Below are 16378 nucleotides of genomic sequence, written 5' to 3' on the forward strand. Positions count from 1 at the left end.
GTTAAAAGAAAAACTTATAGCACATGTAAGGACACACACACACACACATATACACATTTACGTATTGACATAGGTATATACATGTAGCCATTGTTTTTTACTATTTACAGGTTATTTACAGTGAGACACTGATGTTACTCTAATTTATCTGCATTGAGATTGGCAAAAATTTCTTTTTATTTTTTAGTGAGAATAAGTCCCGTCTTTACTACAAATTAGTAGTAATTTATAAAGAACTTATAAGGTAACTTATAAAGAACTTTGTAAAAGGAGCGTCTGCATTAAAATCATAGCTTTTTGTTAGGCTTAGCTTTCCTAATTTTTGTGGACAGTATCACACTACTCTGAACTGTTTTCTAGGATAAAAATACAGGGATGAATACAGAAGAGATACAAACATAGAAATAACTCATACTGAAGAAAAACAAGCCATTTTGAAGTTTTGGGGTTTATTTCTATTCAGCCTCAAAGCAGTTGCTGGATGAAGAGATTTATATTTTATTTTTTATATCTACAGGTTGGGTCTTGAGGCCAGAAAAGAAGACAATCTTGCAGATTGGTATTCTCAAGTGAGTATGGGCTCAGTTGGTTACTTCTTTTAAATTTCTCAAAGGCTACTTACATTTAGATTCTGAAATCCAGATACAGAGTCATAATGTATAATGCCTTTAGTAATCCATAGTATAGTCATGAAACATGTCAGTTTTCAAAGCATGCCCACAGAAAGTATTGAACCGAGAAGTGGATCTATGAGATAGTCATTACTTTATTTTTGTTTTGTTTTTTGGTGAGGTGAAAGTATTAGTCCAAAGTAACAAAACAGTAAAACAGCAGAAGCAAGATTAGAATTCAAGTCTTACGAATTTAGAGCACTCGTGTTTCTTAGAAGGATCTAGAAAGATCCATCTTACATGTACATGAAGAGGATGCACCAGCAGGGAAACCCTCCAGACTTGAAGCTTGCCTGTCATACTTGTGGCACTTACACTGTAATTTTAGTTCAGTTTAGGCTTCATAGACTGTATTTTTCTTTTAAAAAGGTCATCACAAAGTCAGAAATGATTGAATACTATGATGTAAGTGGCTGCTATATCCTTCGTCCCTGGGCACATTCCATTTGGGAATCCATCAAGGACTTTTTTGATGCTGAGATCAAGAAACTCGGTGTTGAAAACTGCTATTTCCCCATGTTTGTGTCTCAAGGTGCATTAGAGACAGAGAAGAATCATATTGCTGACTTTGCCCCTGAGGTAAATTAGCCCACTTTCTCTATTTTTGCATCTTTCTCTTATAAAGTCAGAAGTATATTTTCAATTCACACTTGAATAGTAATTTAAAAGACAGGTTATAGCAGTCAACTTAGAGAAATGTAAAACCATTTTTAAAAATTATATTTCTTTCATCAGTGTAAATCATGATTCTTTTTGTTACATTAATTAACTGGCTTTTACCTTTCAGTAAAAATTATAAATACAGTATAAATTATATTTTATAGATATAAAATATTATCTTATAAATATAAAAAATTATAAAGACAGTAAATATCTACCTTTTCTCACAGTGAATAGAAGTGGTTATTTTAACTTGCTTAATTGATATAGCAAAACTTGAAATAGAAATTTGCCTACATCTGTGGGTTCTTTTTCTAAAGTGCTGTTTTAAAAAATGTATGAAAAATGATTTTATGTTGCTAGGTTGCTTGGGTGACAAGATCTGGCAAAACAGAGTTGGCAGAACCAATTGCCATTCGTCCTACCAGTGAAACAGGTGAGGGTGGGCCTTGGAACACAGGAGAAAAGCTCATTGAACATTAGAGACATTAGAGTTGAGTTTCACCTTTTATTTTGTGATATTTATAATTCCTGTTGATGATACAAAGTTTAATGAATGTTGATAAAGATGAGTGCAGATTTGAGTGGCATAGAATTTTGTTCTCTGACAGTATGCTTTGTGGAGCTCTTTATCATCCAGATACATTTTTTTTTTTTAAACCACTTGTATCATTTTTAATTTCATGCTATAATTTTTTAGGACTTCCCATGGAGTTTTATTCTTGGAATTGATTATAAAATTGCAGACACTAGTGTTTTATGCCGTATTGACTTAACTTAGTCATTTTCGTGTTACTTTTATATAGGGTTTTTATAGGTTAATAAGTGATTTCATTTATACTTTGTATTATTCTCACAATGGTGTAGTTAGGAAAGTAGAGACAGCTACTGTTATCTCCATTTTGCAGATTAAAGAAAAAAGCTCTCTGATGGGTTAAATGTTTTTCCTAAAACTACACGCAACAAATGGGAATACCACTTGGAAAGTTCAAGCCTTTTGGCCTGTCAGTGTCTTCCAAAGTGGTTATCCATCTTTAGAGCTAGGGATTGTTTGCTCTTTATTTGATACTTTAGTGATGCTCTTAATTATGATGCATTATTAAAATTATGACAGCAACTTTTTTTTTTCACATGGCAGATTGGCAAAGTTTTCTTTTTGTTTTACTAATTGTAGATAATCCTTAATAGGCTATGATAAGACAAGTGTCTTCACTTAAATTAGCAGTTGATGGCAAGAGCTTTCAGACTCTGGGTAGGCACATCAGATAGATTTAATGTAAAGTCTGGTAGCTGCTGCATTTAGCAGGTTATTTAACTTCTCTAAGCTCACATTTTCAGTATTGAGATGATATTTATTTTGTGGGTTGAATGTGAGGATTGAACAGGGTGATGAATGCAAAGAACTTAATATAGAAGATAGTATATACTGTAAGATCTTCCCTTAGTCTTTAGAAACAAAACACTGAGAAGTTGTCAAATTAAATGTAAATCTCATTGTGAAGAACATAAAATACAGTCAAGTTTTTCCTTGACTAATCCATTTTATGAAATACAGTACCATTCACTCACCTGCACAGATACAGTGCTTTAGTTCCTGTTATGTTGCTGGTTTAATAGTACCAGCCTTCAAGGGGAATGACTAACTGCTCATGCTTCCCTGTGTCTTTTCAGTAATGTATCCTGCGTATGCGAAGTGGGTGCAGTCCCACAGAGACCTGCCCATAAAGCTCAACCAGTGGTGCAGCGTGGTGGTAGGTGCACACCCATCTTGCAATTCGTCATTTTTCTTCTTAGCCATTCTTCTTAGTCATTCTTTTTCTTAGCCGAAACACACACACACACACACACATTTTTTTTTCTTACTTTTATATTCAAAGGATTGGGAATATGAAAGCATTTTTGAAATACTGATATTTTGGATCACAATTGGGATTTCTCATGACTTACCACATAAAGTTTTCACTAAAAATTGAAAAGCTCTAACTATCAAACTGTGTTCTTGCCTTTTCCAGCGTTGGGAGTTCAAGCACCCTCAGCCTTTCTTACGTACTCGTGAATTCCTCTGGCAGGAAGGGCACAGTGCCTTTGCTACATTTGAAGAGGCAGCAGAAGAGGTAGAAAAGTTGTGTTCCATATTAATTCTGTTCTGATTTTTTTGTCCAGACTATACATTCCTACCCCCACCCCAGCTGTAAGTAATGCAGTGCTATCTACATAGTAGTAATCATTCAGTAAATAACGAAGTTGAAATTTGGTCTGATCTCAAAGTGACATTGTAAGACAGCTTTCTGGTATAAATTGTTTTGTTCCTTAAGATTTACATATCACCTCTTAAAATTAAAAACAGGTTAATTCAGATGTGTTAATATTAGTTGCTCAGTCACGTCTGACTCTATGCGACCCCTTGGACTAGCTCACCAGGCTTTTCTGTCCATGGTATTCTCGTGGCAAGAATATTGGAGTGGGTTGCCGTTCCCTTGTCCAGAGGAATCTTCCCAATCTAGGGACTGAACCTGGATCTTCTGCACTGCAGGCAGATTCTTTACTGTCTGAGCATGAACTTAAGGAACTGCTTATTGAAATTTTATTAGAAAATGTACTGCTTTAAATTTTCAGATGAAAACAGTTTTGGACTTCAGTGTATAGAAGAAATTATTATAATATCATGGGTGAAGTTAAATATTCTTCAGGATGTCTTCACCCAGGTTACTGTGTATCTTCCATAAGCATTCATTTTTCTCTTATATTCTAAGTTTATGTACATTAAAAATTACTCTAAAACAGATAGCTAGTGAGAACCTACTGTATATCTCAGGGGACCTCATTCAGTGCTCTGTGGTGCTCTAAATGGGAAGGAGAAAGAGGGACTAGTACAGCTGATCCTCTTTGCTCTACAGTAGAAGCTAATGCAACATTGAAAAGCAGTTATACTGCAATAAAAATTAATTTAGAAAAATCCTCCGTTTCTCTGAGTTCTGCTTTGTCTCTCTTAATGAATTCACACTGGCTGCTTTAACCCTTCCAAGAAAAAAGATTTTTGTTGTGTGAAGTGCTTTCCCCACCACAGTTAGTTTTAAATAGTACAGTTTTTATTGATCTATAACCAATAAACTAGCATAAATTTAAACATTTTTACATTTAACATGTTACAGGTTTTGCAGATACTTGACTTATATGCTCAGGTATATGAAGAACTCCTGGCAATTCCTGTTGTAAAGGGAAGAAAGACAGAAAAGGAGAAATTTGCAGGAGGAGATTACACCACTACCTTGGAAGCATTTATATCTGCCAGTGGAAGAGCTATCCAGGTATCAGACTGCCACAAAGGACTCCTAGGTGACTGAAAGCATAGCCGTGGGCCGATCTGATGAGTTTCTTCTGCCATCAGAGAAGTAGACTCTTAAAAAAAAAAAAATCAGTATATCACGTGCTTCTAGATCGTATTATAATTTCAGGCCAATCTGTCCCATTCCCCCGAATCTCCGATGTCGGTTAAGTCAAGCTTGTATCCTGAATTACCAGAGCATGGATATATTTTTTTAAACCTTTGTAATTAAAGTTATTCCTATGAAAGGGTCTGCCCACAGCAGAAGAGGTATAATAGTTGTCTTCTGCATTATTTCTGTAGAATTCTTTCTTTTCTTTTTTCTTTTTTTTTTTTTTTTTTTACTAATCTTAGTTTTTTTTTGTATCAGTTATGCTTTAAAAACTCATTTAACATAAAAGATCAGGGAAGATGAAACAGATCTAGTGCCAGGCTAAGGTGTGTGGTCTTAATAGTAATTTTCAAAGGCGAAATAGGTTGTTAAAAGATATATTTCTCTATTTTAGGCAGCAACATCACATCATTTAGGACAGAATTTCTCTAAAATGTTTGAAATCGTTTTTGAAGATCCAAAGACAGCAGGAGAGAAGCAGTTTGCCTATCAGAACTCCTGGGGCCTGACCACACGAACTATCGGTGTGATGACCATGGTTCATGGGGACAACGTGGGGTTAGTGTTACCACCCCGTGTAGCCTGTGTTCAGGTAAGGGAAGTATTCCTGTTCATTATTTCTTTCATAAAATTCAAGCCTTATTTAGTAAAAAAAAATTTTAAAGTGTGCTTTTCTGAATGTCATTCAGGTAGGTTTTGCTAATACTGAAACAACACAGAATACAATCTAGATTTCGGTGTTGTTCAACTATGTGTATTATTCATGTTATTGTTTTCTACCCTTTAAAATTTTCTACCTACTTTATAAAACTTCTAGAAATTATTTTTTGAAATGATTTATAATAGGTTAAATGAGAAACAAAAACACATTTATTATGGACAAATAATATGCAGCTCGTTGCTAGATATTCTGTGTAGATTAGAAACCGCAGAAGTTGATTTCTGTGAAGATTGATAGTCACTAGGAGGTTTTGATTTGTGAGTACTAAGTAGTGATTGTGACTTCATTACTTCTGTATGATGCTGCTTTGTATAAATTTGTGATGTGCTGGATTCTAGGTGATGGTTATTCCCTGTGGCATCACAAATGCACTTTCTGAAGAAGACAGAGATGCTCTAATTGCAAAATGCAATGATTATCGAAGGCGGTTACTCAGTGTCAGTATTCGAGTTCGAGTTGATTTGCGAGATAATTACTCACCAGGTTGGAAATTCAATCACTGGGAACTCAAGGTAAAGTCCTAAGTAGCATATTTTACTCCCACTCTCCCAATTTGCATTTTTGTGTTTTGAATAAAAATGATCTTGAAGACCTTGTTTATGGTTAACAACCCCCCTATAGTTGTTACTAAAACATTTATATCAAGAATTATTTCAATAGTAAGACTATCAGAATCGTGGTGCATGGACGTCAGCTGTTAACAGCTGTCATTGGTGCAGCTAATCAGAGAGTAGTTTCACACCACGTTGTTTCACAGTGGTTTGTTAATTTTTACTTTGTATATTCAAGTCTAGTATAAATTCTGATTTAATGTTTTTTATTTAACTTTTATTTATTGCACAGTGATTAATAGGTGATCTGTATTCTTTATTCCATTTTTCAAACTTCTGGGATTTTTTTCTTAATGATGAAACAGGAAATCTTGTTAGAACTAGCAGTTAGGAGTCAAGAATTTATAAACTCTCATTACAGGCAGTGGATGGGAAGAGGTAGTGAGGTTGCAGGTTCAAGTTTTCAAATATGCAAGTTTAGCCATGCTGGGATTATTCAGTATTAACAATGCATGTCCTCAGAGTTGCTCATCTTTTAGTTCTTTGTTTTAAATGGCCCCTCAGATAAATCTGTGCTGAAAGATAGTAGTTATATTGATGTTGCTTTCCTTTTGTGATATATTTTTTCCTTTACATACTCTCCTGCCTTTAATAAAGACTTTAAAGTTGTGTAAATTTCCCTTTAATTGCAGTCTTTTTTATTTACTTGGAAATAGCAAGTGTGTGATTGCAGTAATAGCTTGTTTAAACCCATTTGTACTTGCCCATGGTACCAAAAAGAAACCTATCCCTTGCTACTAACTGGACTGAAAGGTAAAAAATAGTCGTCCACACTTGTGGGCCTCTCCTCTGCATTCCTCTGAGCTGTCCCGGCTCTCCCTTGCTCAGGATAGGATGTAGTCCTAGTGCATTTTTATTTTCATATGTTTTTAGTTTCTTTTAATCAGGAGTAGTTCCTCAGCTTTTCATTGTCATCCATGGTATTTACATTTAGAATGTTCTTCTGTTTTGATGATTACTCATTAATTTTTGCCTTCTCCAGTGACTTTTCTTCTCTCTTCCTGCTGAGGGTAGGCTCCCCCTTTTGATTTTCTGGTTTTCTGCACTGATTTTTATTATTTGTGTGCAATTCTTAGTTACCCTGCAAAACATGAAGCTTCTTGAGGATAGGATCTCTCCTATTCATCTTTTTAAATCTCATTGCATTTAGCACTGTTTCTTAACACATGTATACATTGGGTGAAAGGGAAACAATAAAATAATGTGAAAGGATACAGTATTTTGTTCCAGAGTGCTGTTATTTTATAAAGTAAGTCTTCTCTAGGGGGTAAATCATTTTTTTCTAGAGTAACATTTACATTTTTTCCTTTGGCTTTGGTTTGGGGGATGACTGATCAGTCGAACTGTGTAGAGAGGCTCCTAACTTAAATTCAAAACTATTATAGAGGATCCTTCACTCAAAAAAGAAAAGTGTGTTAAAGTTTTGTCAGGAAGTTTCTAGCCCCTAAAAGTGGAATCTCTCTTAAGCCTTAATCCACTCAGAGCAAACTTATTATGTGGATTCACAAGGATTGAACATCCACAAGGCTTAAACTTGCATATGCTCCTTAAGCTTCTTTGTAAAAACCCTGGGCTCCTGGGGATTGGTTCTCAGAGTGCAGTCCCAGGACCAGCAGCTCAGCATCATGGGAGAACTTGGTGAAAGTGAAGTGAAAAGTCACTTAGTCATGTCCGACTCTGTGATCCGTGTACTGTAGCCTGTCAGTGATCCCATGTTTGCGCCTCTGTCCATAGAATTCTCCAGGCAAGAATACTGAAGTGGGTAGCCAATTCCCTTCTCCAGGGGGTCTTCCCAACCCAGGGATAGAACCCACGTCTCCCGCATTGTAGATGGATTCTTTACCATCTTAGAACTTGATAGGATTACAAATTCTTGGGCCCCATTGCTGGACCTATGGTGATCAGAAACTCGGGTGGCGGAGCCCAGCAGTGTGTGCTTTGACAAGTCCTTCAGTAATTCTGGTGCTCAAGGTAGAGCAGCCAGAGCCAGGGTCTGCCCCCCAGAGCATGCCGTGTGCCATGAATGAGTCGAGGGTGTTCCAGGGAGCCTACTGTGTTACCCCCGTGTGCCATGCAAGTGTGGTTTTCCATGTGCGCTGTTATGTGAAAGAAGGTAGGAACCGCGAGCTGGACAGCTGCCCACGTGTTTCCCCGTTAAACTCTTTCCCAGCTCAGAGCCACTTGGGCAGTACCTTCTTTCGTTAGGTTTATGCCTTCTCATTGGAATAGGTTTCTGAAATATATCAGGAATATTACCTTCTCTTTAAAATGGCTTGCATCTGTCTTTGTGTTTCAGGTATTTATGATCTAAAGTAGGTAAAGCCATGATATCAGTCTGTTTATTCAATTGGAGATGTGCATGTGTCATTTTCACTGCTTTTTTGTTTTCTAGGGAGTCCCGATTAGACTTGAGGTTGGGCCACGTGATATGAAGAACTGTCAGTTTGTAGCTGTCAGACGAGACACTGGAGAAAAGCTGACAATTGCTGAAAATGAGGCTGAGACGAAGCTTCATGCTATTTTGGAAGACATCCACGTTAACCTCTTTACCCGGTCAGTTCCTTAAAGTTGCTTGTGTCTCTTGTCTTCTCATTGTGCTCAGCCTTTGCGATCTCTACCACGGAATCCTTGATTGCCCCCATGGGAAGTCATCTTCCCCTCCGAACTCCCGTGGTTCTTAATTGGCCTTTCTCTTTGGTTTTTTGACTTGTATTGTGATTATTTTATGTATGCATTCTGCTCCCTGTTGGGTTTGGAGTGATGGACTGTCTGTCCCTTTGACTGATTTGGGTTCATTTTAGACCCAGGCTTTTATGATACATCAGATTTGAGGGACAGAGGCACTGATTCTCACTTGTTGGGTACACATTAGCAGCACCTGGGGAGCTTTTCAAACTACCTGTGCCTGGGACCCTGCTGGAGTGGTGTTAATTTAACTGGCCTAGGGCGCCTGGCACCTTGAGTAGTAAACACCCCCTGGTGGTGGTGATATGTCACCAAGGCTTAGAACCTCCTGAAGGGGGTTGGGGGTGATGGGAAGGCTTAAGGCTGCCCTGACCTCTGGAGAGGGGACTTTTAGAATCACAGATCTCAAGGCAGAGGCACTAGAAGATGGGTAGCCTCTGGGTGGCACCTTATTTTCTTTTCTGTCCACCTGAAGGTGGACCTGTGGCCACTGGGGATAGAGGCTCAGTTTGTTGGGGGTGGGGGGGATCATGCCTGCACCTTCCTCATTTATCTTCTAATACCTGTGTCTGATTTATGTTCATCTTCAGTAAATATTGCACATAAGGAGTGAACTAGTTTTAGCCTTGACTTTGGTGCTTTTATGTGATGCTAGTAGGCAAATGAACTTGCTTTTGTTGGCTGGCTTGCCTTAAAATGCGAATGATAATACGTCTCTTGAGGATGACTTTCATGGATTTTTTGGCCAACAAATGCATAATTCTTGTGAAGTTCATCTGCACTCAGAGCAGGAGATACTGTCAGAGATGCAAGATTAGAAAGCTGCCTGTCCTCGTTGCTGTCGCCTGAATAGTGCTCTCAGCACAGTGACTCTTCTCCAGAGAGTCTCTTCAGAGTCGCCTGGGAGCTTTGGGAACAGAAAAATACCTGGGCCTTATACTCGAGGACTCTGATTCATTAGTTTTCAGATAGATTCTGGTCACCTGTGTTGTTAAAATGCTCTGTGTGACCCAGATGTACACCCCTGGTAGGGAAAAACACTGCTTTAATGGCTCAAAAAACAGGACTTTATTGACTTTAAAAAAATTTTTAATTGGAGGCTAATTACTTTATAATATTGTGGTGATTTTTGCCGTACATTCACATGAATCAGCCATGGGTGTACACGTGTTCCCCATCCTGACCCCCCTCCCTCCCCATCCCATCCCTCAGGGTCATCCCAGTCAGTGCACCAGCCCTGAGCACCCTGCCTCATGCATCCAGCCTGGACGGGCGATCTGTTTCACATATGATAGTGTACATATTTCAGTGCTATTCTCTCAAGTCATCCCACCCTCGCCTTCTCCCACAGAGTCCAACAGTCTGTTCTTTATATCTGTGTATTGACATTTTAATTCAGTAAATTTATTAATGCAAGTTGCTTGCATTAATAGTGCATTTTTCCCCTCCTTAAGGCTTCAGCCTTGGAAGTGGCATGCTCCTTTCTGTATCTCATTGGCTGTAGCTTAGTCACTTGGGCCCACCCACCTCACTGCAAAAAAGTCAGAAGAAAGGGAAACAGATTTGGTGGACAGTGAACAGTCATGGTCAGGGTTCCCACAGTCTAACCCTGAGGTTCAGAAAAGAAAAATATGCCTTCTCTTCATTGGTCCCCACCTGTGAGTGCTCCTCATGTGATGTGTGACTTTGAGTGTGGAAGAGAATAATATTTATTTCATTTCTGGAACCTGAGGTTCTTACAAAAGACTTACCGAGTATGTGAAAATAGCTTGAATAATGTATATTTATTTGTTTTTTCCTTTTTTAAACATTTTCATGCCTTTGTGCTTGATTCTCACAACAATTTGATATGGTAGTTAGATGAGTATTTTTCCAGTTTTGTAGAAGGGAAAACTAAGACCAGAGAAGTTTAAATGATAACCTAGACTCTGGTAGGTAATAAGTGGTAAAGCCAGGAGTTACAATATTGATCAGTAGATATTTAATGACTATGACAAAAGTAATTGTTACCTGTGTGTGCTTGGCAAATTTGTTAATGCTTCCAATAATGCAGTGATGAGCTAACTAATAACTAGTGATGAAGTTCACTGAATGTCACTGCTGGAGACAAAGTTGAGGTTCATGTTGAATTCTTCTCAATTCCAAGTTGTTATTCTTACATTAAATTAGGTCATTAAAAAAAACTTTGTCATATTAGCAAGAAAAAATACGTGTTCACTTCTAATTCTGGGTAGCCTGTGGCTCAGTGGTGAAGAATCTGCCTGACAGTGCAGGAGACGCAGGAGATGCGGGTTTGATTCCTGGGTCGGGAAGATCCCCTGGGGGAAGAAATGGCAACCCACTCCAGTATCTTGCCTGGGAAATCCCATGGACAGAGGAGCCTGGTGGGCTACCATCCATGGGGTTGCAGAGAGTGGGACACAGCTGAACTAATGCGTGCTTGAATTTATTAGTAAGAAAAAATGTGTATTCTAATTACTTGATAGGGCTTCTGAAGACCTTAAGACTCACATGGTTGTGGCCAATACAATGGAGGACTTCCAGAAAGAGCTTGATTCTGGGAAGGTAAGAGAATTCTGAAAATTTTTTAATATAAATATATTTCAGTGAGTGGTATTTTAAGACTCATTGAATTTATGTATCATGTTAATCCCTTTTTCAAAGCCTGTCACACAAAAGGTTTATATATTATTCAGCCTCTGTTTTCCATTGACTTTCCTGCAGCAAAAAAATATTCTGTCATTTTTGGACAACACTGTGAACTGATTTTATAAAAGCTTTCTCTCATGTTCATTAGGCTCATTGAATGAGTTTCATTCTGTATGACCCCTAATATTTTCATTTTTGAAAAATTTCATTTTGTGTTCTCAGCTTAAGTTCCTAAAGTAAGCATTGTTTTAGTTTCAGAAATGTAATGGCCAGATTCCTAAAATAAGGAATGCCTGTTTCTGATCTCTCACCCTATATACTTACCCAGATCTTAATTGATTGATCTTTCTGAATAATAAGTGAAAAAATATTACTCATTTCTAAGCCTGTTTTTGAGAATGAGTGGGTACTACTGGATTCCATAAAACTGAATGGGTTTTCCTAATGACTCTTGAAGATTTTATCAGTTTTGTGTGCTCTGTATATGCAGATGTTCCCAGCCAAAACTTAGTTTTCATAAAGAAGAAGTTTCAGTTTGTAAAATTATTAATTACTGGAATGAATCACTTATGAACTTTAGTATTCTGGTATACATGTTTACTTATACAGCCTGTTCTGTGTCCCCAGATTATAAATGAGAAAGTCACGGGCCAGAGTCTAAATGAATTACCCCAAGCCATACAACAGCAGGCCTAGTATTAGAATTTGGGTCTCTCTTCTGATTCAGCTTAATGTACTTTTTCTCTGTATCTTTTAAAAAAATTCATCCTGAGGGTTTAAGACAGGATTTTGGTTGTGATCATTGTCCTCTTAATATGTCTGTCAGTTTACTACTCTGAAAAATAAGTACAAAATAGTATCAAAATCCCCTTCTGATCTGTAATTCTGCAGTATTTAGCCTTCTGTTATTCTTGGTTTATTGCCTTGGTAATCTTCCACCATTCTCATTTCCATCATTTGTCACTTCACTTCAAACTACATATTTCAGATTTCTATTTCTTCTAGACTTTTTGCCTAAGAATGGACACTGTGTATGTTTTTTCTTCCACTGTGATTTATTTACTTTTTCATAATTTTTTTGTTCCATAAAGTATTGAATTTTATGATTTCCTTTATTATAGAAATATGGTATTCTTACAGTAAAGTCTATTAAAGACATTGCGTAAGAGTTAATAAATCAATAGAGTAACTTATCAGTTAATCCGTTGTTTTCAAAGAAATGAATCTCAGCAGATATTAGTGGAATCATATTCTAATATTAGATAAGCTGTTGGAGAGATTTCAACATCTGTCCTGAACCAGAATACAGTATTTTGGTTGTGTGTCCAAAGATCACACAGAGACCAAAACAACTGTTGTTTCTGGTATTCAGTAGTCAGTTTCATCTCCCATCTCACCTCTTGTTGGTCAGCTTAGCTATGCTGACTGACTGTCAAGCAAGCTTTGATGATGTGGTAAATCAAATTGGATTTACTGGGAGGGGAGAAGGAGGAGGGGATCTTTGGAACTTGAATGTAAGTGAGAGTTTGATTTTCTACCCTTCCTTGTTGGTATAAATGAAAAAAATTTTTTCTAATATATCTGATTTGTAGGATTTGATTTTAGTAAATTTTTCCAAGGAGGTGATCTGAATTGAATGAAAAATAGATGTCATTTATATGTAACATATACTTGTTACTGTTGACATAAATATATCATTAATCTGTTGATCATTATTTCTTTTATTACATTACTATTTCTCATCAGTAACATTTCTGCTGAAGAGTTCCAGACACTATATATTGCAAAAGATTTTGTCTTTTTAAAATATAGATGTAGAAAAAAATGAAAGATAAAAAGGTAGAAACCTTTCTATGGCTGAATAAATCGCCTAAAAATGTGTATTCTCCTTTCACATTAATGAATTATGTGCATAAATAATAAGAAATTTCAGATCTTATCAAAAGCTTTGAGCATAAAAAGAATTGAATCTTTTGGTTTTTCACAAAATTATCATTGATGAGTCCAAATACATCTAATGACAACTTTGGTTGAATTTGTTTACATGCTTAACCATTTTAAATTAAAAAAATTTTTTTTAGAAATACCTTTTCAAGTCTTGGTGATTTTTTTTTTCCCTTGGTACAAAGAAATAAGACTACTGTAAAATTTGTTAATATTATAAAAAATATAGCTTTGTGTTGTACATTAACAAAAGTAAAATTTCTAAGAAACTAAATTTAAATTTATTATTGCAGTCTTTGTAATTGGGTTATTATTTATATCATTGCATAGAGACTGATTAAAGTTCTCCCCCATTCTGTCTTTTAGAATAAATTTTAAATAATACTTTTAAGAATGTACGGTTTTTCCATGCTTTACGTCTGTGTAAATGCTAATGATTTAGTAAGTTTCAATACAGGGAATTCACTTTGTTAGTTCAGCTCTTATATCTGTAGGTTTGTTTTTTCTTCTGTTTTCATTGCACAGTTTCTACATTTAGATTTTACATGATTAATTCGTTTAAATTATTTGTATATAAAATTAAAATTATATACTTAATTATGTGAACTCTCTTGGTGGCTCAGACAGTAAAGAATCTGCCTGCAATGCAGAAGACCTGGCTTTCCGTCCCTGGGTCAGGAAGATCCCATGGAGAAAATGGCAACCCACTCCTGTAGTCTTGCCTGGAGAATCCCATAGACAGAGGAGCTTGGTGGGCTGCAGTCTATGGGGTCACAAAGAGTCGGATAGGACTGAGTGACTGACGCTTTCTTTCTCTGAAAATCAGTTTACTTTTTGTCCTCTCCATCCTTCTGATAACCATGGAGCCAGGTAGAGCAGGCGGCAGTGCAGATTTGAGATGAGGATGATTTGAAATTCACTTTTTGTTCCTTCTCTTTAGCACTATATTGCAGCCAGTTTATTTGGTCATTTAAGTATATTACAAAGATGTCTTTGTTATGTGCAGATGTTACATGAAGTGTGGATTTGGGATAGTGGAAAACATTTCTTTCCTATCTCCGGCATCTCTGAGCAAAGTTCTTAGCAGGTTTGCAAGGTGTCATGGCCTGAAAAGGCCTGGGAGGCCTGTCCTTTTTGCTTGCAGGTTTAATACAGAGCTCAAATGTTCCTTTTATAGAATAGAAGGAGTTGTAAATACTGAACCTTTTTTTCTTATTAGATTGTTCAGATTCCATTCTGTGGGGAAATGGACTGTGAAGATTGGATCAAAAAGACCACTGCTAGGTAAGATAATTATGTTTAACAGATAAAACCTATAAGGTATTGCAATGAAAAAGAATAGAAATGTATGGCATATATGACCCAGCAATCCCACTTCTGGGCATACACACCGAGGAAGCCAGATCTGAAAGAGACACGTGCACCCCAATGTTCATCGCAGCACTGTTTATCATAGCCAGGACATGGAAGCAACCTAGATGCCCATCAGCAGACGAATGGATAAGAAAGCTATGGTACATATACACCATGGAATATTACTCAGCCATTAAAAAGAATTCATTTGAATCAGTTCTAATGAGATGGATGAACCTGGAGCCCATTATACAGAGTGAAGTAAGCCAGAAAGATAAAGACCAATACAGTATACTAATGCATATATATGGAATTTAGAAAGATGGTAATGATAACCCTATATGCAAAACAGAAAAAGAGACACAGATGAACAGACTTTTGGACTCTGTGGGAGAAGGCGAGGGTGGGATGTTTTGAGAGAACAGCATCGAAACATGTATATTATCAAGGGTGAAACAGATCACCAGCCCAGGTTGGATGCATGAGACAAGTGCTTGGGGCTGGTGCACTGGGAAGACCCAGAGGGATGGGGTGGGGAGGGAGGTGGGAGGGGGGATCGGGATGGGGAATACATGTAAATCCATGACTGATTCATGTCAGTGTATGACAAAAACCACTACAATATTGTAAAGTAATTAGCCTCCAACTAATAAAAATAAATGGAAAACAAAAAGAAATGTATGGCATAAACGAATGGATTTTTTATCTGTTTTTAATTCAGGGATCAAGATCTTGAGCCTGGTGCTCCGTCGATGGGAGCTAAAAGCTTGTGCATCCCCTTCAAACCACTCTGTGAGCTGCCGCCGGGAGCCAAGTGCTTGTGTGGAAAGAACCTTGCCAAGTACTACACCTTGTTTGGTCGTAGTTACTGAGGCATAAAACAAAACCCCAGCTCCTACCCTCCTCACTTTTTAAAAAAAGAATTGATACTAATCTTCCCAGATAGAGACAGTTTTATGAGTTTTTTAAAAATAGAAGTTCTAAAAGGAAGCCACACGAGACAAATACCTATTCTTATGCCTAAATCAACAGTGGAAAAAAGATTTTTCTGTAACCAGCCCCAGTAATAAATATCACGAACTAATATTGTTTCATGTATTCATTTGTTTCTAAAATACCTTAATTCTGTGCCACAGTTATTCTAACTGTTCTGCTCCATGTAGCCCTCTTGTTTCACACCTTGCAGCGCCGATTTTCCGTTTCTTCCATGTTGGAGTGCTTCCTTTTCGTAACTCCTTGGAATGTAAAATTACCCTTAATCTTTCTGTTTAAAAAGTAAACTACAATCACAGATGTCCCAAAAGAGATTTCTCATGAACTTCTGTCTCCTCTTGTTCTTCCTGGTTACTGTGGGGTCTTTAAAACACCAGTCGTGACTTAATAGTGATAAGGCCTCCTGACCTCTTACTTCCAGCTTTGGGCTTTTACTCGCTCACCCTGCTTCTGCGCCTGCGCACCGCCCCCACACGCTTCTCTTCTCAGAGAGGTCACACTGCCGCCTCTGCCCGAAGCTGACTTCTTAGTTCCTTGTCTTGCCAGGCTCACTGCTTTAGCTCTGCTGTTAGAAAGCGTTGCTCTTTTCTTTTTTCCGCACTAAAATCACTCTCACGATTTGCCCTCTTGCTTTTGGCTCTTCTTTCTTTCTTT

At 37.3% G+C, this 16378-nt stretch overlaps 1 protein-coding gene across 2 annotated transcripts in view; it reads left to right on the plus strand.

The window, feature by feature from the left end:
• The window catches only part of EPRS1 (glutamyl-prolyl-tRNA synthetase 1), a 61295-nt gene extending 45480 nt beyond the window's left edge, over positions 1–15815 (plus strand). For both annotated transcript variants that reach the window (XM_070474498.1, XM_020912611.2), the window contains 12 exons: positions 518–569; positions 1041–1250; positions 1695–1767; positions 3003–3082; positions 3344–3445; positions 4484–4639; positions 5163–5360; positions 5828–6001; positions 8493–8653; positions 11272–11350; positions 14598–14662; positions 15453–15815. In XM_070474498.1, coding sequence (XP_070330599.1) covers positions 518–569; positions 1041–1250; positions 1695–1767; positions 3003–3082; positions 3344–3445; positions 4484–4639; positions 5163–5360; positions 5828–6001; positions 8493–8653; positions 11272–11350; positions 14598–14662; positions 15453–15603 — 1501 coding nt within the window. In that variant the 3' untranslated portion in view covers positions 15604–15815. The remainder of the gene's footprint in view (positions 1–517; positions 570–1040; positions 1251–1694; positions 1768–3002; positions 3083–3343; positions 3446–4483; positions 4640–5162; positions 5361–5827; positions 6002–8492; positions 8654–11271; positions 11351–14597; positions 14663–15452) is intronic.
• Positions 15816–16378: the final 563 nt, after the last annotated feature.

The sequence above is a fragment of the Odocoileus virginianus genome, chromosome 11 (assembly GCF_023699985.2).
Source record: "Odocoileus virginianus isolate 20LAN1187 ecotype Illinois chromosome 11, Ovbor_1.2, whole genome shotgun sequence".
Classification (NCBI taxonomy): domain Eukaryota; kingdom Metazoa; phylum Chordata; class Mammalia; order Artiodactyla; family Cervidae; genus Odocoileus; species Odocoileus virginianus.